Raw genomic sequence first — 25,241 nt, forward strand, 5'->3', positions numbered from 1 at the left:
GGGCCGTCTCAACCCGGGGGTGCAAGGGGTGCGAGGCACCCGGGCGCCAAGTCCAAGAGGCGCAAGCCGAACATTTGCTAGGCTCAAACTTACGCTTTTTGTCATTTAAAAATTTTCAAAATTCTTTAAAAAAAACTACAAATAACAAAAATATACAAGTGCGCTTTCGGTATTTTTTACAAAGGCTATTAATGCTTACCACGCCTAAGATATGCAAATGAAATATGAAACCCAAACCCAAATAGATTATTCCAAAAATAATTTCAAAAAGGTGACTCGTAATTTTGACCAATATTGAATGTCGAATTTCACACAAGGAAGAACTTACTATTAAGGTTCGTTTATCTCAATTCGTCAACAAAGCTTGCCAAAATTAGAGAGAATTTTCTAGGTTTTTTACCGCTGATACTACCGGACAAGGATTATCTAATTATTTATTAGAATTTTTGAAATTAATGAATATTGATTTTGATGATTTACGAGGCCAAGGGTATGATAATGGGGCAAGTATGAGAGGCAAAAATATTGGCCTTCAAAAAAAATTTTAGACGTGAATCCTCGTGCGTTTTATGTTCCTTGTGCGGCTCACACCCTTAATTTAGTGCTAAATGATGCTGCTAAATGCTCATTGAAAATAACCAATTTTTTTCAATTGTTCAAGAAATTTATGTTTTTTTTTCGCATCCACATCACGGTGGAATGTCATAATGAATGAGATACCCACCTTTACATTAAAACCGCTTTCAAATACGCGATGGGGGAGTAAAATTGACACATTAAAAATATACTTCGTTTTAATATGGAGAAAATTTACGATGCATTATACTGAATTTTTGACAAGTACGACAATGACATATACTCGGGGCTAATTAGCAAAATTCATGGAAAAGTTATTTACCAGCAATTTTATTGCTGAAATCAAATTATAAGATCCTATATATTAATAATATAGGTATGCAAAATCCGCAGATAGTGTGCTACTTTTTTTATAAACAAAATGGCGCCGACAAATCGTATTTTTTTCAATTATTGCTCTATAACTCCGAAGATTTTAACTTTACAACAAAAACACCCAAATAATAATTCACCGCAATTAAATTCTGCATAGAGATATGTTTTTCCCGATTTGGTCCGACGAAAATTTTCCTCGGAAAATCCGGGTTTTCCCAACAAAAGCTCTAATTTTCAAATAAAGTTTTAGGTAAGTAATTATTAATCAATAATTAAATAACTTAGTGACATCAAAGCTTTCTTGGTGTAGACTGTAATTCCAGAAGCCGGTGAAAATTAAACTAATATTTTAGCAACAATTCAATTGTTAATTAACAATTTACGATCGCCATAATAACCAAAATAATCATGATACATTGATCAAACTTATAAAGATTATAAAGGTGAGATGCTTATTTAATATTTTATGGACCAAATATAAATTTTTGGTTTTTTGCCTAATCTTTGGTTTTTTGCATAAAATAGTTATAATACGATGGTCTAATTAGTAAAGTACAAATAAAGGTTATTTACCAGCAATTTTATTGCTGGAATCGAAAATTATGATCCTATATATTAATAATATAGGTATGCAAAGTCCGCAGATAGTGTGCTACTTTTTTTTATTAACAAAATGGCGCCCCCAAATCGTGTTTTTTTTCAATTATTGGTCTATAACTCCGAAGATTTTAACTTTACACCAAAAACACTCAAATAAAAATTCACCCCAATTTAATTCTACATAGAGACATATTTCTTCCGATTTGCTCTGACGAAAATTTTTCTCGGAAAATGTGGGTTTTCCCAACAAAATCTCGAACTTTCAAATAAATTTTTTGGGCAAGTAATTATTTATCAATAATTAAATAACTTGGTGAAATAAAAGCTTTCTTGGTATAGATTATAACTGCGGAAGCCGGTGAAAATTAAATGAATATTTTAGCAACAATTCAATTGTTAATTAACAATTTACAGTCGCAATAACAACCAAAATAATTATGAGACATTTATCAAACTTAGAGAGATTATAAAATGTGATGCCTGTTTAATATTTTGTCGACAAAATATAAATTTTTCATTTTTTTGCATAATCTTTAAATGTTAAAAAAAAATAATTATAAACAAATTACCATTTCTCAGAAATTGTTTATTATGTTTTAATTTTAAAAAATACTTAAAATGCGTATTTCAAAGGTCTTGAAAATGAATGCTTTAGAAATTTTTTCCAACCATTTGCAAAAAAGTTATGAAACAGCAAAATAAATATACGATTGATCCGTTGTTTATAATTTGTTTTAATTGTTGCAAAGCTTAAAAGTGAGTTTGTGGTACAATCTAATTACTCACAAAGTATATCAAATATTAGTTTAATGGTTATATTTTAATCAAAGATTATAAATACTTTTTTTTGTAATTTTTAGCGCGAAAGTAGGCTTGATACAGAACCGGAGCCAGAGAAAAATATATATATATATATATATATATATAATCTTTAATTAAAATATAACCATTAAACTAATAATCGATAATTTTTGTAAATAATTATCTTGTACTTTAAACTCACTTTTACGCTTTAAAAGAATTAAAAAAAATTATAAACAACGTTGTAATCGTATGTTTATTTTGCTGTTTCATAACTTTTTTGCAAATGGCTGCAAAAAAGTTTTAAACTATTCATTTTCAAGATATTTGAAATACGCATTTTAAATATTTTTTAAAATTAGGATATAATAAAAACTTTCTGAGAAACGTCAATTTGTTTATAACTATTATTTTAAACATTTAAAGATTATGAAAAAAAAATAAAAAAATAATATTTTGTCGACAAAAAGTTAATAGGCATCTCATATTTATAATATTTCAAAGTTTCATCAGTGTATCATAATTATTTCGGTTATTATTGCGACCGTAAATTATTAATTAACAATTGAATTGTTGCTAAGATATTCATTCAATTTTTACCAGCTTTTGGAACTATAATCTAAACCATGAAGGCTTTTAAGTCACCAAATTATTTATTTATTGGTAGATCATTACTTATCTAAAACTTTATTTGAAAATTAAAGATTTTGTTGGGAAAACCCGCATTTTCCGAGGAAAATTTTCCTCGGAGCAGATCGGGAAAAACATATCTCTATGCAGAATTTAATTGCGGTAAATTATTATTTGAGCGTTTTTTTTGTAAACTTAAAATCTTTGGAGTTATAGAGCAATAATTGAAAAAAACACAATTTTCGGGCGCCATTTTGTTTATAAAAAAAGTAGCACACTATCTACGGACTTTGCGTACCTATATTATTAATATATATTATCATAAGCTTCGATTTCAGCAATAAAATTGCTGGTAAATAACTTTTCCCAAAAATGGCCTATTTTCCGATAATCAGCCCAGACTAATAAGAAACATGGCAAGCACATTGATGGCAAAATTAAAGAACTAAGATTATCTGCTCTATCGTGACTGGTAAAATATTTTAGCAAAGGTCAATATTGTCAGTAAAACTTTGCAAACGCGGGATATTATTATTTTGGCAGCTGTTAAGATGCTTGATCAAGTTAGTAAAGATTTAGCCAACAACCGCACCGACACTTCGTTTGAGCACATATGAATTGACTCAGTACCAATTGCTAAAGAACTCGATTGCGAAACTAAATTTTCTGAAACTGTTCGTCCACGTCCCCGAAAAAGACATTTCAATTACGAGGCTGCAGACAAGCCTCTGTTAGATCCGAAACAAAATTTTAAAGTTAACTTCTATTATTATTTGTTGGATATTGCCATTGCAAAATTAAGTGAAAGATTTGAAATGTTGCACGAACAGAATCATAATTATTATCGTTCTTGGAAAATATATTGAGTTGGAGAAACTCCGAAAAAAACTTAAAAGACACAATGTTTAATTTACAAAAAAAAAACTAGCGCATGGAAATAGATCTGACATAGGTAGATGATGAAGATCTATTCCATGAGTTAGAATTATTACCAATATTTTTTATAAATAAAGACACAACTAAACTCGATATTTTTTCGAATGATATATTTAACACTTCCAGTGACATTAGCTGAAGGAGAAAGGTCTTTTTCTAAACTTAAATTAATCAAAAATTATCTGCGCTCAACAAGACAAACAGATATATGAACAAACCTTTGCTTTAATAAGCAAGTAAAAAGTATCACCGAAAAGCAAGTAAAAAGTATCACCGAAGTAATAAAAACTTTTGCCGACTTAAAAGCTAGAAAAGTTGACTTTAATATAATAGTGTTATAAGATTGATCTTTTTTGAATACTCAAAACCATGTTTTTTTAAACATAAATAAAGAAAGCAAACATAATTATTTTTAATTTTTGTGTACCTATAACCTATATTATAATCTTCTGACAAAAGGGGGCGCAAAGATGAGTCTCGCACCCCGGCGCCGTGTGTGCTTAGGACGGCCCTGCTAATTGTATCAAAGATCTAGGTATTTACATGGACTGTCAACTAACATTTAACTATCACATTAATTCTATTGTTTCCTCGGCATATCGCTCATATGGTTTCATTATTCGCAACTGCAAAAGTTTTTATAATCTATCAGCACTAAATGCTATGTACATGAGCTTAGTTAGATCCAAATTGGAATACGGTGCTTTAATATGGAATCCTATTTATTTTAAATATTCAAACGTTATCGAAAGGGGTCAAAAAAATATCTAAAATTTTTAACCTTGAAAGTTACAGGAACATATCCCCAAAGGGGTTGTAATTATGTCGCTTTGTTAGATAGTTTTAATTTTATTTCATTAGAAATGCGTAGGAATCAATCAGCGATATTATTTTTGCATAAACTATTAAATGGTGGAGTTGACTGTCCTAATTTACTAGCACAAATCGATATCTTTGTTCCTCGGGTATCAGCTCGATCTAATAATACATTTGTGTGTGAAAGATCCTACACGAATATAATGTTGAAAGCACCAATCAACTTAATGTGCAGAAACACAAACAAACTATCTAATAATTGTGATATCTTCTAGGTCTGGATCCCGCGTATGAAAAAAAAGTTGATTAATAGCAAGCTGAAAATTTGTTAATAGCTTAAGGGTGTCTAGTCGAATAAACTTTGATATGTGTGAACACTGGAACAGGGGCAGTTTTAATTGTGGAACAGGTTAAAAATTTGGAACGGTCACAGCACGAAAACGGCACATTTATTTTGTCCGACAGAACAGACTTAAACTCTTCGAACAGAGATTAAATTCTCATGCAAAAATCAGACTGCTATTTATCACCAAATGGGCGTTTTAATGAGTGGAACATGTAGAATATGTCAAATGACAGGAATTATGACAGGTAATAAATAGCAGTCTGATTTTTTCATGAGAGTTTAATCTCTGTTAGGAGAATTTCAGTCTGTTCTGTCGGACAAAATAAATGTGCCGTTTTCGTGCTGTGACCGTTCCAAATTTTTAACCTGTTCCACAATTAAAACTGCCCCTGTTTCAGTGTTCCCATATATCAAAGTTTATTCGACCAGACACCCTTAAGCTATTAACAAATTTTCAGCTTGCTATTAATCAACTTTTTTTTCATACGCGGGATCCAGACCTATTCTGTTGTAGTGCTTATGAATTAAAAAACAAGTGTCGAGCTCTTACCTAAGGTATTTTATTTTGGTTTTTTTGTCTTTATAACGTATACCTATTTGTTTTCTTTTTTATTTATTTGATTGCATCAGAATTGTTTATTATTTATTTGTAAAATTGCTCTGTAAATGGGTGACTGTTAGGCAATAAACGCTATTATTATTATTATAGGGTAGACTTTGAATTACGAGATAAGTAAGTAGAATTCGGAAGTAAAATTCTGTTTTTGTTCTCATTTAAAGTCGTATATTATCAGCATTTAAGTAACTTTACACGAAAAAATGTAGGCAAAAGTTAATTAGTTAATATGTTTTTAGCTATTTTCTTTGCGGATTTCTAATAATACATTTAACTAAAGGCATAGTTGCTTTTTTGCATTTAATTTGCTTGTGTTTTGTTTGCATTTCTTCACTTTAATTTTTTGTATTAAAACGTATATTAAATGCCCATAGAATAAAATTAATGTTATTTTGTTTTTTTTTTGCAGTACAAATGGTACAATGTGGCCGGTGAGTAAGGGAATGAGTCAGGGGTTTTATATTACTAACATATTTTTTATGTACCGTTTACTTGAAAAATATTCCATTTAAACACTATATTACATTAAGGTATGCACCAACTGGTACTTACTGGTACACCCAATAGTAGCCGACAAAAAGGTCTATCAACTGTCTAATTACAGTATGCATCATTTGATGCTTACTCCCAAAAGATTCAGTTGCTGTAGCCTTCGCGGTTTATTTTTTGGTTTTTTGCTTTGAAATTTCGTTTTTACCGATAAAAATCGAACGGGGTGCTTGAATATGTAGAGCTCAGTTCATGACTGGCACCCTGTTTCAACCGAGCGCTCTACATTGATGTTCGGAAAAACACAGATGTGGCTAACGTATAATAAATTGTACATTAACATGTTTTAACTTGAGATGATATATTATGTATATACAGGGTGATCAACTTCTGTGACAAAGTCCAATATAATATCTGTTATTATCCAATTATGAAAAAAAGTTGTTAATAAAAGTTATAGACACCTTTAATGTACACATTTTAAAATTAGTGAGAAATATACAGGGTCCTCCATAACACGGTGCCAAACCAAAGTTATGTTTTTTTAAATGGAACACCCTTTTATTTTTATTGTCTTTATTTACCTATGTATTTTATTCAAAATCTGGTTTCTCTACATTTTTCTGATTCTAGAAATATTACGAGAACTTTTATTAAAAAATCATACTGATTTGACCGCCCTGTATGTTTCTAACGGTGTAATATAAACTTATTTTTTTAATGCTTTTGACTGTCAATATTAAAGTAGTTTTGCAACAATGTACAATATTTTTATAACTACACAAATTGTATACAGGGTAAGTCAAAATGTAAATACAAGATTTTCTTCATAATATTAAATGGAACACCCTGTATTTTATATTATTATCGAAAAGTTCTATCACTATACTTACATATCTTTTAAATATTCCCTATACCTAAAGTTATTAGTTTTCGAGATATTTTAGTTCTATTGTTGATAACAGCATGTATCACTTAGTTATTAATAACAATACTTTAATTTATTATAATTTATTAAAAAAACTAAATTAAATAAAAAAAAATATTCAACGTACTTCTTATGTTATAAAAGGTGTTCAAAATGACCTCCCATAACGTCTACACAAGCCTGGAGACGAGTTTCGAAAGACCTACTGATGTTTGTAAGCATTTGTTGTGTGACACTTTGAAAGGCGTTTTGAATCCTTATTTTCATATCGTCAACTATTGTTGGAGGTGCCCTATACACTACGTCTTTAATATAACCCCAAAAAAAGAAGTCACCTTCGTTTAATTCTGGTGATCTGGGTGGCCAGTGAACTGGCCCATCTCTTCCTATCCATCTTTCAGGAAATAGTTCATCGAGTTCACCGTTGACAAGTGCGTTTTGGTGAGCAGGGGCCCCGTCGTGAAGGTACCACATATGTTGGCGGATGTTTAATGGTACATTTTCAAGTAGAATAGGTAAATGATTCACTAGAAAATTTAAATAAACCTCACCATTTACCGATTCCTCAAAGAAAAAAGGGAATTCTAACGTAATTGCCAATGATTCCACCCCAAATATTTAAGGACCATCTCGTTTGACTATGTCTCTGAGCACAGTACGGATTGGTTGTGGAATAATAATGAAAATTGTGTCTGTTTACACTACCATTTTTGTGGAATGTTGCCTCGTCTCCAAAAAAAAAGGACAAACTCAAAAAAATCTCTCAGTATAAATATTTGTTTTTGTGACCATTGACAAAATTATACTCTTCGAAATCATCCCCAACAAGTTCCTGATGTAATTGTATATGATATGGGTGCATGTTGTTTTTCTTGAGTATGTTTTGGATATATCCATAACTTATATCTTGCTCTCTTGTAATATTTTGAATACTTGTATGAGGATTTTCTGTAACAGGCAGTAAAACATTTAATTCATTTTCATCCGTAATAATGATTTTTGTTTTTTCCTTTGCTTCATAATCAGAACCAGTACGGTTAAGGGCCGGTTGTTCGAACGCTAATCAACAATGATCACTATCAAATATTTAATTACTGTCAAAACTGTAAATGTCAACTTTGGTTGGGTTGTTAAAAACATAATTGACTACAATTCTGAGACTATAATCAATTAATATAACAATAATTATTAACATAATTGATAATAAATCTCATAATTTTAATTAATTATGTTTTCAGCAACCCAAACAAAGTTGACATTGACAGTTTGGTGACAGTAATTAAATATTTGATAATGATAATTGTTGATTAGCGTTCGAACAACCGGCCCTAACCTGTCTAATAAGTTGTCAAATGCTCTCTTATTTGGTTGTTGACGCTATGGACACCGTTCCTTATAAATTCTTGTGGCAACTAATGAGTTTTTGAAACACTCTCCTAAAATCCGTATCATGTCTGTCATTTCTTTACGACTAAAATTCATTGTTAGGTAACAATTATAACAATATGGCAAACAATTATAATCAATAACAAAAGTAAAAACGTACAGATAATTAAAATCTTACATCTGACAGTTCTTGTGTCAATTACTTCAAAGCCACCTTAAACAAGAACTTGCAGCAATTTATAGTTCCCATTTCTTCGCGGAAAATTAATATCATTTTGTTAGTAAATATAAAATTGACGTTATTATATAGAATTTACCATAAAATTGGAGAAAAAAATGAAATGCAGTCTAATTTTAATTATCATTAACAAACTCACTGGAGGTTTCTAATATTAAGGGTAATTAATTTACTATAAACGTATCTATGAGTTATCAACAATAAAACTAAAATATCTCGAAAACTAATAACTTTAGGTATAGGGAATATTTAAAAGATATGCAAGTATAATGAAAGAACTTTTCGATGGTAATATAAAATATAGGGTGTTCCATTTAAAAATATGAAGAAAATCTTTTATTTGCATTTTGACTTACCCTGTATAAAATTTGTGTAGGGATAAAAAAATTGTACGTTGTTGCAAAACTACTTTAATATTGACAGTCAACAACAGTAAAAAAATAAGTTTATATTATACTGTTAGAATCATACAGGGCGATCAAATCAGTATGATTTTTTGATAAAAGTGCTCATAACTTTGAAACACTCAGTATAACCCTAGACAGGTGTTATATCTTTTTAATCAGAAAAATGTAGAGAAACCAGATTTTGAATAAAATACAGGGTGTTCCATTTAAAAAAACATAACTTTGTTTGGCACCGTGTTATGGAGGACCCTGTATATTTCTTACTAATATTAAAATGTGTACATTAAAGGTGTCTATAACTTTTATTAAAAACTTTTTTTCATATATTTTATAATAACAGATATATTGGACTTTGTCACAGAAGTTGATCACCCTGTATGTATATCGCCGCCGCCTACGAAAAGTATAACTCCGAAAAATGCCGTTAAGAGTAGAACTTTCAATGAATGCCGCGAAAAATATTATTTTCGATTATATGATTGTGAAAATTGTAATCCCTAATAAAGTGTTAGCGAAAAAAATTATTTTTTAAGGAGTATCAGCAAAAAACATAATTTCTGTTTGTAGGTCCACGAAAATTATAATTACTAAAAAGTTCTCAGAAATAATTGTTTTTGTCGGCATCTATTATGAACTAAATCTTTTCGTTATAAAAAATATTTTGGGAGTTATAATCTTCGCGGACACGCATATAAAAAAGAATTGTATCGCTAACACTTATCAAAGAGTTATTATTTTCACTGGAAATATATTAGGAATCACATTAATCATAGGTAGGTACCAGCGATATATTTATTCTTTCTCTTGGTAACAGCCCTTTCGGCAACTTGATTAAGAGTTCTGAAAGTATTTAGGCTGTTACCAACACAAAGAATACGCGTATATGAACAAATTAAACATGTTTAAGGTGTACAATTTATTTTATGTTAAGCATATTGGACTTTATGACTTCTTTACTTTAAACTAAGATACCTAAATTAAATATGATTAAAAGAATTAATATTAAACTCAATCAGTTTCAAGGTTAGATCGAGTTGAACATTGCACTTGTGTGAGTATTAGACCAGAAGGTTCTGTTTTTAGGTGGATGTGAGAGGTGGCATTCGGATTTTTGCGGATAAAGTTAGGTGATAACTTCGTTAATAATAATCGACTTATGCTCCTTCCCAAATATGCCCGGAACATTAATAAAAAAAAATAAAATATTTAAAAATTTCGTTTTGTTTCCACTTTCTTTGTTTATAACTTTAAAACGATTCATTTTGGAACAAAGTCGTATAGGAATAAAACAAAGATAATTAAATTTTATATCAGATACGATTGGTTAAAAATTTCTTAATCTAACACCCTTGCTGCAAAATAGCAACAAATATAAAATAAGGGGGCAAAACAAGTCTGTCCTTATTCAATGTTTTTCCATCACTTAGGTTACACTTGGAACCTTCCTAATTCGCTTAGAAAATTTTTGTATGTGCTAAAACCATCCACCAAATTTCATTAAAATTGACTTACTAGATTTTGCATAATAATTTTGCAATCTAAACTTTTTTTAAAAAATTATTATTTTTTTAAATCTTTCACAACAAAAAATAGAACATACAAAGATTTGTCAATTTTTTTACATATAAAGAAGCACTCCACTTATCTAATGCACTTTACAGAATTGAAATCGGATTATTTAAGCAGCCTCAGAAATGTTTTAAAGTTATAAACAATTTTTTGGCTTATAAACAAATTAGTGCTGTGTCCAGGAGGGGGTGCTACGGGCTCCTTTATTTAGATGGACTTACCCAAGTTTTTTTATGTATTTTGACCCGTAGAACACGAATTTTTTGGGTAACAGTTGATCCGGATGTCAATAAGATTGTTATAAATAAAGAACTTGAGGAATTACAAACAATCGATTTTTCGCAAAATAAAACATTTTTTTGTATTTCTTGGGTAATTCTAAGCAAAAAAGTTTTTTCGTAGGATGCATAGTTTTCGAGATAAACGCGGTGAAACATTCAAAAAATCGAAAAATTGCAATTTTTGAACGAGAATAACTTTTGATTAAAAAATAAAATAGCAATTCTGCTGACAGCATTTGAAAGTTTAAGTCATATTAAGTATAACGGTTTTAATTATTTGCATTGCTAAAAATTAATTTTTTTATTATTAAACAAAGCTAAGTATTTGTTTATAAGCCAAAAAATTGTCTGTAATTTTAAAACATTGCTGAGGCCCCTTAAATAATCCGATTTTAATTCTGTAAAGTGTATTAGATAGGTAGAGCACCTCTTTATAGGCCACTAATAGGCCATTTAGAAGTTGGCTAATTTTTTGTTCAGAAAGATTTTAAAAAATTTGAACTTTTTTAAAAACATTTACACTGCAAATTTTGCAGATGCATTGCAGATTTTAATGAAATTTGGTAGATCATTTAAGAAAGTTATAAAAATTTTCTAAGCGAATTACTAAGGTTCTATGTGCCACCAAAGTGGTTAAGAAACATTGAAGAACAACAGGCGTATTTTGCCCCCTTATTTTGTATTTATTGCTATATTGCAGAAAAGATAATACCTTAAGACATTTTTGACCAGCCGTATATCATACAAAATTCAATTACTGTACGACTTTGTTCCAAAACAAACCGTTTTAAAGTTATAAGCAAAGAAAGCAGAAAAAAATCGATGTTTTTCGAAATTTTTAAATATTTTAATTAATGTTCCAGGCATGTTTGAGAAGAAGCATAAGTCAATTATTATTACTGAAGGTGTCACCTAACTTTATCTGCAAAAATTAAAATGCCACCTCTCACATCCAAAAATACATGTTTTTTTTTACAGATTAATCCTGGTCTATATTTCTTTTGGCTATTATTGTATCTGCATCTTTGAATGTTGTCTTTCCTAAATAAATTTGATCTTCTTTTGTTACATTTCTGCACTTGCAACGTCATGTTTTGTAATACTATACTTCCTTCCATATTTTCCACTGTAGTTAACCATAAACCACTTCACTTTATTTTGATGTAATTAAATATATTTTTAATATCTTTCAGCGTTTGTAACAAACTACGTATTTATCTTTCTTTCTCCAATTCCTTATACCCTTTCAGGTGTCGGATTTGAATTTATTTTAGCTACAAATTCACCCGTCTATTCCATTCTTTTCTGTCTTGTGCTATTATTTTCTATTGCTCTTTGATATATCCCATTTCTTCATCAATCTGCCGTTTTTCTTTTTTGTGAATTTTTCTTGTTAGTCTACTGGGTTTCATTCTCATCAGATGTCCATACCAGTTTAATAGTCTCTTTATTTTGTTCATTATTGGTTCCTGTTTGGTTTTCCCTCTTATTATCTCATTTTTTATTCTATCCCATAGATAGTCCAACTTTAGCTCGTAGATGTCTGATTTCCATTGCGTTTATACTATGTACATATTATTATGCTTTTTCTGCAAAGTCCAATTTTCGCTCGTATCTAGTATCGTCGGTATCACAATCGTATTATATATTTTCATTTTTGTTACTTAGGACAATTCTTTTTTTTTTTTCGAACTGGAGTGAGTGCATAGTGAAGTTAGTCCGCTTTTTTGGTTCTGCTAATTTCCGTTTGTATATTCTCTATTTCCTCTGTCCATATGTTTAAAGTTTTTGCATTTTGGTCACAGAATCTGCTATAAGAACGTCATCCGCATGCAATAAGGCATCTATTTTTACTGGTTGTAAACTATGGTATCCTATTATTATCAGTATTTAGTTGGTTCTTTCTCCAGTATTTCTAATCAATTCGTTCACAACTATTATGAATAGTAGAGGGCTAAGACTGTCTCCTTGTTTGATACATCTTTACCAATTGAATTTTTCAGATCTTTCTCCTGCTATCTGTAACCATTCTTTTGCTACTCTGTAAATACTTTTAATTATTTTTATGAGTGTAATTGGTACATTCATTTTCTACAAGCATTGCCATATAACTTTTCTTTCTATAGAGTCAAAAGCTGCTCTTAGATCTATGAATGCCAGGGCTTCCTCCTGAGTTAATATTTCTTTCTATTATTATTAATGGTGTTTTCCTGTATGATTAATAAATAAATAAAAACTAAATAAATTATATTTCTAATGATGTAAATATTATTGTTTGTCTATTTTTCTGGTCTAAACGCTGCTTGCTCTTCTCCTTGTCCTTAAACATCCAAGCATTTAGACAGCCTTTTTATCAAGCCCTCGTTGGTAGGATGTCTAATCATTACTCCAGGGAGTGAATTAACGCATTGCAAACTTAGTTCAACTCAGTAACAAAGGAAGTTCACTACTGGGACTTTCCCATTGATTTTGAAGTTCACCTTCTTGTGTTGTGGTTGATAAACCCAACGTCATTGGATAAACCTCATCGATAAGAAATCTTCTTATTCTTCCTCTTTATAAGCAATTCTGCTTGGTCATTGGAGATTGATATGGAAGATTAACTATTTAGATGGGAAATAAGCCACAATTCAATTGAAAAAAATTATTTTATTAACGTTTTGATGCCCAAATCGGGTATCGTTGTCAAAATACAAAATACTACTAAAATAACCAAAAATGTTGTTTATTTAATTACTTCCCATCTAAATAGTTAATCATAAAAATGCCACAAGGAAATAGCTTCAAAACAACATTGATATGGAAGATTGTCACTCCCTCTTTTGCAGGATTGTCCAGTACTTCTTCTACCGATTGGTGATTTATCTCTTGCTATTTTGTCCAGTGGCGTAGCAGAAGATTGCGGGGCCCCACGCGACAGTTTTTGTGGTCCTTCGTATTACAAACATAACGACAACTAATAACAGTATAATTCTGGTTTAATACGCCACTATTCTGCTATTCCTGCTGCTTTTGCTAAAGTTTCGGAAATCGAATTTCTCATTTCTAGAAGATTATCACGAGTTTTTTCAAAAAATTGTAGGGCGACCGTTACCTCTGCCGTTTCGGATTGCAAAAGTGTTGATGTTAGATTAATTAAGTATTTTAGACTGAATAGTAATGTTAACGACAAATTCAAAATTATTCATATGCTCTAATAATGCATTCGCTTGTAATTTTTCATCGTTTTTTAAAGAGCAGTGAAATTTTCCTTAAAGATTTCGTTACTTGTCGGAAAGCTCGACGCAAAGCCATAACAGCATCATGTCTGGATGACCACCGGGTTTCATATAACCTTGTGTTGGTAAGCGCGATGGATCCAAAGTTATAAGCCAAGCCGCACACCAAAGAAACATGAAACGAAAAACATGAAACATGAAACGAAAAACATGTTTCATGAAAAGAAAACACTGCTAAAAACATCTCAAAGTCCGCCTACTAATGAAACGAGTGTGATTCATGCTCATGACACATTTTTATTTTCGGAGAGTCTCATAAATGGCCGGATATATATTTGTTTAGCAGTGGTTTATTTCCATGAAACGTAATTTACGTTTCATGTTTCTTTTATGTGCGGCCGGGCTAATAGTACATAGTACATCCCATCTTTTAATACTTGCACTAAAAAAACATAATCTGTTTAATTATATCCTAAAAAAACCAACTCCTGTACACCAACAACGGCATCATTCAACACTAGGTTCAGCTTATGGGATGCACAATGAACACAGGATGCTGTTTTTTCAATTTCAGTTATTCGCCTTTGTACGCCTGAATATACACCACTCATAACCCTTGCCCCATCATACCCCTTTCCTCTGCAGTTGTGTACGGAAAGGTGCTTTGATTGTATAAATTTTAAAATTTAATTTACAAGACCTTCTGCACTTTGGTCTAACATGCGAATAAATCCCAAAAAACTTTCAACAACTTCTGCTTTAGAAGATAAATTATTTTCGTCACAAGTTACATACCGGAAAATAAAATTAAGCTGATCGTGTTTCGAAATATCTTGAGTGGTATCAAGAATTATTGAATAAAAACAATTTTTTTTAAATTAAATTATTCAATTTGTTTTCAGTTTCTTGAGCCAGCAAATTTATAACTTCGTTTTGTATTTGGGGGCTCAAGTAATTTGTTTTTTTTTTAAGTTATTGTTTTTATCGATTAATTTAGCTAAAACAGGATCATATTTAGCTAGTAAAGGAACCACCAACAACAAATTACCTTTTTGGGATTAACTTTCATCTAAACTACCAACATGTCCATGAAAGTACGAAACGCTAAATTGCACACAAAAAGAGTTACGTCAATTAGCTGCTTTATTATTTCTTTCCAAATTAAATATTTTGATGCTTATTATGAAAATATGTTTTGGTCCCCAATTTAAAGAAAGTAGAAGTATTAACACATTGAACGCCACGTGAGTTGTATTTAACTCATGCCTTGTTTGGCCTAGGCGGTCAGTGAGTTAAATATTATTAACATTAACATTGAGATTCTCAACGTGGAGCCAGAAGGCACAAACAAAAAATTTTAAGATGGAGGATGAAGTAGTTTTCAATCCTAATAGCAATATTAATAATAATATTTAAAATATTAAAATATTACTAAAAAATTTTAATGTGGCGGTTAATGTGTTAGGCTTTAAGGGGCCCCTCCTAACGTCGGGGCCCCCCGCCTTGCGGGCTTGTCAGCTACGCCACTGATTTTGCCCACACATGTCTCTTCCACTCTGCTTATGTGGTTATTCCACTATTTTTTTTATTTAGTGTGCATTTGTTTATACACTGTATGTTACATTTTATTACTTTTGATCTCTCAATATTTCCTACAATTCTTCTCAGTACTCTGCTTTCTACCGTTTCCAGTAGTCTTTGTGTTATGGCTGTGTCAAGCCTTGTTTCTGATGCATTGGTCTTATACTGGCTTTATAAATTCTTGACTTCATGTCAGTGTTAATATGTCGGTTTCAGCATATAAGTAATTAACTATTTAAATGGGAAATAAGCCACAATTAAATTGAAAAAAAATAATTTTATTAACGTTTTGACGCCCAAATCGGGTGTCGTTGTCAATATACAATATATGTACTACTAAATTAAACAAAAATGGTGTTGAATTTAGTAGTATTTTGTTTTTTGACAACACCCGATTTGGGCATCGAAACGTTAATAAAATTATTTTTTCAATTTAATTGTCGCTTATTTCCCGTTTAAATAGTTAATTATAAAAATGCTACAAGGGAATAGTTTCAGAACAACATATAAGTAATGTTACTAAGGCATCATGCCTTAATAACACTGTAGAAAGAGATGCCTACCTTAACTTACACACTTTTTTCTGTCGCACTTTGTTGGCCCATAATAGGATTTTAGAAGATTAGATACTTTATAACAATATAATATTTAATTCAAAACAAGAATTTTTTGCTTCTTTACTTAACCTTCAAGTGGTAACGTACGGTCCTTGACACCGACGTAATGGATTTTTCGCGGTAAAACTGAAATGCGAATATTTTTTGTCCACGCGGTCAGGTAGCTTTCAAATTCTCGTCACACTATTTAGTCTTGAAAAATCTGTGGTCAAGTGTGGATAGTTCATATGTGGTTTGACCTGACGGTGTGAGAGACCAAGGATACCATTTATGTTATACTTAATGGTAATTTTTTGTCGTTTTTGGTCCATAGTCAGTTTAAATAGGTAATAGATATTAATTTTAGGAGTTGTATGTGAATATTAATTATGAAAGAGAACAAATCAGGTTGCAACAACTTTTTGACGAAATTGTTGCTAATTCCGAACCAGAACTGTACAGTGCGGTGCAGTGGAGTGTATAAAAAAATGAGGAAACAAACGGACAATAATTTCAGTTTGTGTTGGACATTTGTTGAATATTTTATTTTTTTTTTGACATTTCACCCCTTGTCGATATGTTTGTTGATATTTTGTATTCAAAAACTTGACATGTTTTTATAAATTGTTTGTCAATTATGTTAGTATCTAAAAGAAGCCCATTTTTTTAATGTGCATTTTTTTCCCGAATAAAAATAAATATTGATCATTTTTTACTATGCTGTTATTTAAATATAGTTATATTAAACATTTAGTCACATCAAAATATTACCAGAAAATCACAACCTAAGATATTCATTATTAAAAAAGTCAGTGTCATAGACAGACGTTACCAACTATGTTACAAGAATTCACGTTACCGGTGGAAGGTTAATATTATTTTAGCACTATCCCATATCAGCCGTGGAAAAGTGCCCCGTGACAAACTTTGAGACGGGGCTCCTGTGAGGATATCTAAGCCACTGGGTATTAGTTAAATGGATTTGTACACAATAATAAAAAATCAGTCACAAAATTCAAACCAAGACACAATGTTTAACTTTTACTGTATGTCTAGTAAAAGTACATCATATTACAACAAAATGACTAGTATAAAAGAGAACAGTATATTTATAAGAGGCGATAATATGCAAAACCATATTTTATGTAATAACAACAAATGGATACAAGGATTTCGAATACAAAAGTTAAAGAATAAGTACTTACAGGATCTTCGCTGCTAAAACTAACAACGTGGTCAATTTTAATAGAAGGCATTTGCCAGAATCAGAATACTGTAAAAATTTATTTTAAAATATGTTTGTATTTTTATTTTCATTACCGCCACTCTGTCAAAAGTGTCAAAACATATTTATAGGTTAAAGCATAGAGTTATATATTAGCATAGAGAGAGTGTCATTCAGAGCGAAGTGACGACACCATCTTTTTTATTTGGATTAGTGCTGTTTCACTCTTACGCATAGTAAAGCTGCTACAGTTGTCCTCCTCTTCCGTGCCTATATTCACAGTGAATGTCATCATAGATTTTCGATACAATGTGTTAGAAAGAGATGCAGCAAACCAGTCCATGAGATCTTGTCGTCAGGAAGCGCGGAAGGTAGGCTCCCTCTATGTTAATATATACCTCTATGGGTTAAAGGTTAAATTCGGCAATGTTATGGTCATAGAGTTAAATATTAGCATAGAGAGAGTGTCATTCAGAGCGAAGTGACGACACCATCTTTTTTATTTGGATTAGTGCTGTTTCACTCTTACGCCTTAGTAAAGCTGCTACAGTTGTCCTGCTCTTCCGTGCCTATATTCACACTGAATGTCATTATAGATTCTCGATACAATGTGTTAGAAGGAGATGCAGCAAACCAGTCCCTGAGATCTTGTCGTCAGGAAGCGCGGAAGGTAGGCTCCCTCTATGTTAATATATACCTCTATGGTTATGGTTAGTTATTCTCATAGTTATTCTGTGGTAGCAACTTGTACGCTTTAGGATAAACAGTCACGACAAAAAAAAAAAGAATGTGTGTGTACTTTGTCGCTGTGTCTAGGTACACGCTAACGCGGCTAACGCAGCGATACTCAACCTTTTTCTCAGGGATACCATGTCTAGGGATTTTCCCCGAATCTAGGGATTTTTTGAAGCTTTTGGAGCTCTGGAGGGATTTTTTTTGAAATCTAGGGATTTATTAAACTGTGCTGGCGCCATTTTTTGTTGTTATTAAATATCTTTTTCTTCAAATATTATTATTATTGTCATTATTTATTGTTCCCTGACATAAATATTCCTAAGTAAACATTAAAACATTACCTAATCAATGATTAAAGTGGATTCAACATAGTGTTTAATAGGTTATAAATTAAATTGACAGCTGTCATCTGTCAATTTCTTCTTTTTTAGGTCAAATTAATACGATTTAGGGATTTCTAGGGGAAATTGAAGCTCCCGTCTAGGGATATTCTGAAATTTCATCTGGCAACCCTGCTTTTTCTTTCCTGGGCCACATTGCCACATAATAGCTATTGCCACAGCTTGCGGGCCGCAATCAAGATGAATTAGTATACAGGGTGTTTCATTGGGAAACCGATATACTTGAATGGTGAATAGAGATAAATGAGGCGGTTCTCGAATTACTAAATTTATTGCTCCACCGACTTTTTAACCGAGTTACAGGCTGTTTTATCGATTTTGCCCATTTCTTTATGGACCCATAAATTAAGAACCACCTTGTAAATTTTTTTGATATTTGGTACACATATGCCACATCTAGAATCCAAACCACCCAACTACTAATCACAAGAAAAATCTAGGTCCGGATTAAACAAAATTATAAATCCATTGTGACCTTGAAACAACATCCTGTATATTGAAATTTTCAAAACCCGTTTGCACATTTGAAAAGAGCTTTAATGGAGCTTCCATTTTTTGCACAGACAATTCAATAACTTTAATTTTGAAATTATGTCGAAATTATTAACCCTTTCTTTACCAGCGCCGTATCCCAGGCAACCAAACGACGTTTTTATAACGTGGATAACACGTTATAAAAATGACCAATTGACGTGTATCTATCACGTAGTATCAACGTTGAAAATCACGTGTATTTGTCTCATCGATTTGACGTCATAATTGTGACGATTTTAAAACGTCAAAAACGTGACGACTTTTATACGTCGGTAAAATCACGTCTTTAATACTTTCAAAAAGTGACCTCTTTCAGATGTTTCAAAATAGGTAGTATAAAAAATAGGTAACATGAAACCTATAGTTCTACGTCCCATGTGTCGAAGATATACTACCATTTGGTTAAGATCGCTTGTGCATTAGAAGCAATCTAACATTGATTCTCCATGATTGTACCAGCCCTCGCATTATAGAATTTTCACTATTTATATAAGTATGCCTACTTACTGTGTCAAAACTGAAACAACATATAAACTAATAAATAATTTATTAACAAATTATCCAGCATACTTAATGTCTTAATTTAACGCTGTCCATTAAATCAAAAAGAATCATGAACAACTCATTTTGGAATACCTGTATACAGTAGTATGGGCGTCAATTTTTCTTTGCCATCTCATAGCTAAATCTTGTAGACTGCTGAAGCAATCTTAGAAGACTAAACATTGATTTAATTAAACTCGATAACACATAATTAGTTCATTAACAGAAAATAAACATAACCTCAAACAATTGTCAAGAAGAATACTGCATTAAACTAACTCACTGAGCAAAAACGAATACAAATATCTTAATTAACACGTTTCTTCAACTTAAATATCTAAATGAAAAGTCTTATTTTATCACACAAGACACAAACCACGTAAACAATAAATGAGAAATTTCTTATGAACATTATTTAACGAAATTATTTGGAGTAATACAAACAAGCTCCTCCCAATTTTGTGACGTCAGACTTAACAGTATGAAATTAAAACGTTTATTAAACGTATTTTAACGTCATTAATCTTACGTATTTAAAATCACCTACAAAAGACGTCTATATGACGTAATTTCCAAACACGTGTATATATTCAACCAAAGCTGACGTTTCCTCAACGTTATATGACGTCACTTGGTTGCCTGGGATATATACGGCAACAACTAGATGGGCTCTCAGTCCCACCGCCGTATTTATACGTTCGCCGGTGAAATTGTTTTAAATTCTAGGACAATATACAGGCGACACTTTTTATTTTTTGGTCACATTTTAAACCCACCGTCACATTTATACGACAGTCTAAACAAGTCTGTACGCTCAGTGCCGTAATAATTCGTTCATATAAACGTGCTATCAGAACCACCGCCGCAAATATATGGCATCAGCAAAGAATATCGATGGAGCCCGATTCAACACGAGTTATTGGATACCGGCACCGCCGGTCGGTTATATTGAACAGTGCAACGTGCCAAGCCAAGCGGTAAGGAAAGTAAATAAAATGGCGTGTAGTTCGAATACGTCGCGGAAGAGAAAACGTGAGAAAACTAAAGTTAGTATGTGTGGCCTTGCGGAGGCCGACATCGATAGAATACTAGATTGTCTAGATTCAGATGAAGATCCCTACATTGACAGTGGAAGTGAATTTCAACCTACTGACAGTGAAGCTAGTAGCGAAGAAGAGATTGATCACATGTTGTGCACCGAAAACCACAGCGACAGTGAGGATGAGATAAATGAAATGGCGGCCAATGATGAACAGAAAGAAGCACAAGCGGTAAGGCCCCAGGCAACCAAACGACGTTTTTATAACGTAGATAACACGTCATAAAAATGACCAATTGACGTGTTTATATGACGTAGTACCGACGTTTAAAATCACGTGTATTTGTCTCATCGATTTGACGTCATAATTGTGACGATTTTAAAACGTCTAAAAGGTAACGACTTTTATACGTCGGTAAAATCACGTCTTTAATACTTTCAAAAAGTGACCTCTTTCAGATGTTTTAAAATAAGTAGCATAAAAAATAGGTAACATGAAACCTATAGGTCTACGTCCCATGTGTCGATGAAGATATACTACTATTAGTTTAAGATCGCTTGTGCATTAGAAACAGTCTAACATTGGTTCTGCATGATTGTACCAGCCTCGCATTATAGAATTTTCACTATTTATATAAGTATACCTACTTACTGTATCAAAACTGAAAAAACATAAAAACTAATAAATAATTTATTAACAAATTACTCGATAACACATAATTAGTCCATTAACAGAAAATAAACATAACCTCAAACAGTTGTCAAGAAGAATACTGCATTAAATTAAGTCACTGAGCAAAAACGAATACAAATCTCTTAATTAACACGTTTCTTCAACTAAATATCTAAATGAAAAGTCTTATTTTATCACACAAGACACAAACCACGTAAACAATAAATGAGAAATTTCTTATGAAAATTATTTAACTAAATTGTTTGGAGTAATACAAACAAGCTCCTCCCAATTTTGTGACGTCAGACTTAAACTGTCTGAAATGAAAAGGTTTTTTAAACGTTATTTTAACGTCATTAATCTTACGTATTTAAAATCACCTACAAAAGACATCTATATGACGTAATTTTCAAACACGTGTATATATTCAACCAAGACTGACGTTTCCTCGACGTTATATGACGTCAGTTGGTTGCCTGGGGAATGCTTTACCTGAAAACTTTAGCGTGAACTGGACAAAAGGCAAGTTTATTTCTCAAATACATAATTTTGACGATAAAACTGCTGGTGCTTGTTTAGAAAACACGGAAGTTCCATTCAGTGAATTGGATTATTTTCTATTATTTATGAATGATGAGGTAGTGAACATGATTATAACGCAGACTAATAAATATGCTTTAGAACAGAACATTTGAATACAAAAATAACTTGGACCGCAATGACTAAAGAAGATTTCTTTACTTTTATTGCTGTTCTTTTCCTTGCTGCTCGTCATCGAAAAAACAAACTTGTCGAAAATTGGTCGACAGATGAATTGTTGTACACTCCAATATTTGGAAAAGTTATGTCCAGAAACCGCTTTCAAATTATATTACGCATGTTACATTTTGCAGATAATGCCCAACAAATTAAAGGCGACTCTTTCCATAAGTTACGAGGAATTTTCGAAAAGATCAAAAATACATTTGCTCAGAGATTTTCTCCATTCCAGAACTTAGTAATTGATGAGAGTTTAATGCTTTTTAAAGGACGCCTGCTTTTCAAGCAGTTTATAAGGACAAAACGTCATCGTTTTAGCATTAAACTATTTCTTTTGTGCGACTGTGAGACAGGATACGTTTTAAATTTTATCGTATATACACGCTCCAAAACCGAAATAGAGCTACAAGGATCTGGGGATATCAGGGTCAGTTGTAACAACACTTATGAAGTCTTATTTAGATAAAGGCCACTCTCTATTCACGGATAACTGGTATACCTCTCCAACGCTTTCTACCTATTTATTTGAACACAAAACAAATACATGTGGTACCGTTAGAACTAACAGAAAACAAATGCCTGATTTATCGGGTAAATTAGAAAAAGGCGAAACAAAATCGATGGTTAGCGATAATATGTTAGCCGTTAGATAGAAAGATCGTAGAGACGTTAATATGTTGACAACTTTTCATAAAGATCAAATGATAAATGTAAATAAAACAAACATGAAGACAGGGGAATCTGTGAAGAAACCGGAATGTGTCGTCCACTACAACCAAAATATGGGAGCAGTAGACAGAACGGATATGATGCTAAGTTCCACAGAATGCGTTAGAAAAACATTAAAGTGGTACAAGAAACTATTCTTTCACATTCTTGATCTATGTGTCCTGAACAGTCATGCATTATTCCTTATGCAAAATCCAGGACAGTTGCCCTTGGCAGATTTCCAATTGAGGCTAACTCGACAGCTGCTTGAAAGGTAATTTTGTGAGAGACTATAAATTTATTTTATTTACGGAAATCTTTTGTTACAGTTATAATGTACCAAAAACCATACCCAGGACTTTGAATACATCAAAACATCAGCGTCTGACAGGGCGACATTTTTCGGCTATGGTACCAAATAAAAAAGTTCGAAGATGTATTGTTTGTTCACAGTCTAAAATTCGTGACCAAAAAAAGAGGCGAGATTCAAGATATATGTGCAATGAATGCGACGTGGGTCTATGTGTTTTTCCTTGCTTCGAAGAATATCACACAAAAGAAATGTATTAAAATGTATATTCTTATAATAAAATATACAAGCTGAATCAATTATTTCATATCAATAGTATTTATTATCTCCTCATAAAACAACTCTTGATCTATTTTCTATAATGCCGTATATATATGGCACTGGGGCTCATGACATTTTAAAAACTCTGGTTCTGGCAGTACTACATAGGTATTGACGACCGGTAAAGAAAGGGTTAAGAACTCTAAACCGTCCGCACATGGGGCGACGCTCGAACTACTCGACTCGATTCCAGTCACGTAGGTCTCTCCCCGCCAGTAAAGTTCCTTCGTTGTGGCATTGAGCTCCGTACACGGAGCGTTTAGGATTGCAAATCTCCTCGTCTTGTACGGCTCTCGTCGCATACGATCCGTAGTGCACGAGAAAGTTCGAGTGAGACGCACGTTTTTAGTCATAATAGGTAGTTTATTTTATTTGTTTCCTTCGTTTTTTGTTGTTTTTTGCGCTGAATGAAATTTTACTTTTATTTAAAGATCGGTGCATGTTATGTTCGTTGATTGTAATACTATTATTAGCTTTGTGGAAGTATATAAATATATTGTTTGTAATGTAAAATTCTGAATACATTGAACTTCTGTTTCTAGGTGTTTAATATAAAATTCGTTGGGGAAGTAGAAAAATACCCTCAATTGTATAATGCTTATTGTATACAAATTGTACTAAAAATGTAACAATACCGTACTTTTTACAGATCGAAATAATCGTTTTGGTTAATATATAAAAATGCGTTTTTTCTGGTTGGAAGATGTGAACAAACTGAATCGACAAGTGTGCGGAGAGCAAGACGCGCGAACTTAGAGACGTGTGTTCGATCGACCCATGTGCGGACGGCCTAAGACCGTCCGCACATGGGGCGACGCTCGAACTACTCGACTCGATTCCAGTCACGTAGATTTCTCCCCGCCAGTAAAGTTCCTTCGTTGTGGCATTGAGCTCCGTACACGGAGCGTTTAGAATTGCAAATCTCCTCGTAGGCCGTCCGCACATGAGTCGATCGAAAACAGGTCTCGAGGTTCGCGCGTCTTGCTCGTCTTGTACGAACCCTGCGGCACAAGCGATTGCTCTCCGCACATTAGTCGATTTAGTTTGCTCACATTTTTTTTATTTATCAACCCAAACGACTATTTAGATCTGTAAAAAGTACGGTATTGTTACATTTTTAGTATCATTTGTATACAATGAGCATTATACAATTGAGGGTTCTATTTTCCCAACGAATTTTATAATAAACACCTAGAAACAAAAGTTTCATGTTTTCAGAATTTTATATTACAAACAATATATTTCCACAAAGTTAGTAGGTAGTACTACAATCAATGAACATAACATGCACCGATCTTTAAATAAAAGTAAAATTTTATTCAGCTCAAAACAAACAACAAAAAACGAAGGAAACAAATAAAATAAACTATCTATTATGACTAAAAACGTGCGTTTCACTCGAACTTTCTCGTGCACTACGGATCGCAAGAGACGAGAGTCGTACAAGACGAGGAGATTTTGCAATCGTAAACGCCTCGTGTACGGAGCCCAATGCCACAACAAAGGAACTTGAGTGGCAGGGAGAAATCTACGCGATTTGAATCGAGCCGAGTGCTTCGAGCGTCGCTCCATGTGCGGACGGGCGTATTGTACGGCTCTCGTCT

The 25,241-nt window shown here is 32.2% G+C and overlaps 1 protein-coding gene across 1 annotated transcript in view; it reads right to left on the bottom strand.

Moving 5' to 3' along the window:
• The window catches only part of LOC126881549 (DNA repair protein XRCC1), a 59,035-nt gene extending 41,281 nt beyond the window's left edge, over positions 1-17,754 (bottom strand). Inside the window, exon 1 of the mRNA XM_050645878.1 lies at positions 17,595-17,754. Within this exon, the coding sequence (XP_050501835.1) occupies positions 17,595-17,645 (51 nt within the window). The 5' untranslated portion in view covers positions 17,646-17,754. The remainder of the gene's footprint in view (positions 1-17,594) is intronic.
• Positions 17,755-25,241: the final 7,487 nt, after the last annotated feature.

This window comes from Diabrotica virgifera, chromosome 3 (assembly GCF_917563875.1).
Source record: "Diabrotica virgifera virgifera chromosome 3, PGI_DIABVI_V3a".
Taxonomy (NCBI): domain Eukaryota; kingdom Metazoa; phylum Arthropoda; class Insecta; order Coleoptera; family Chrysomelidae; genus Diabrotica; species Diabrotica virgifera.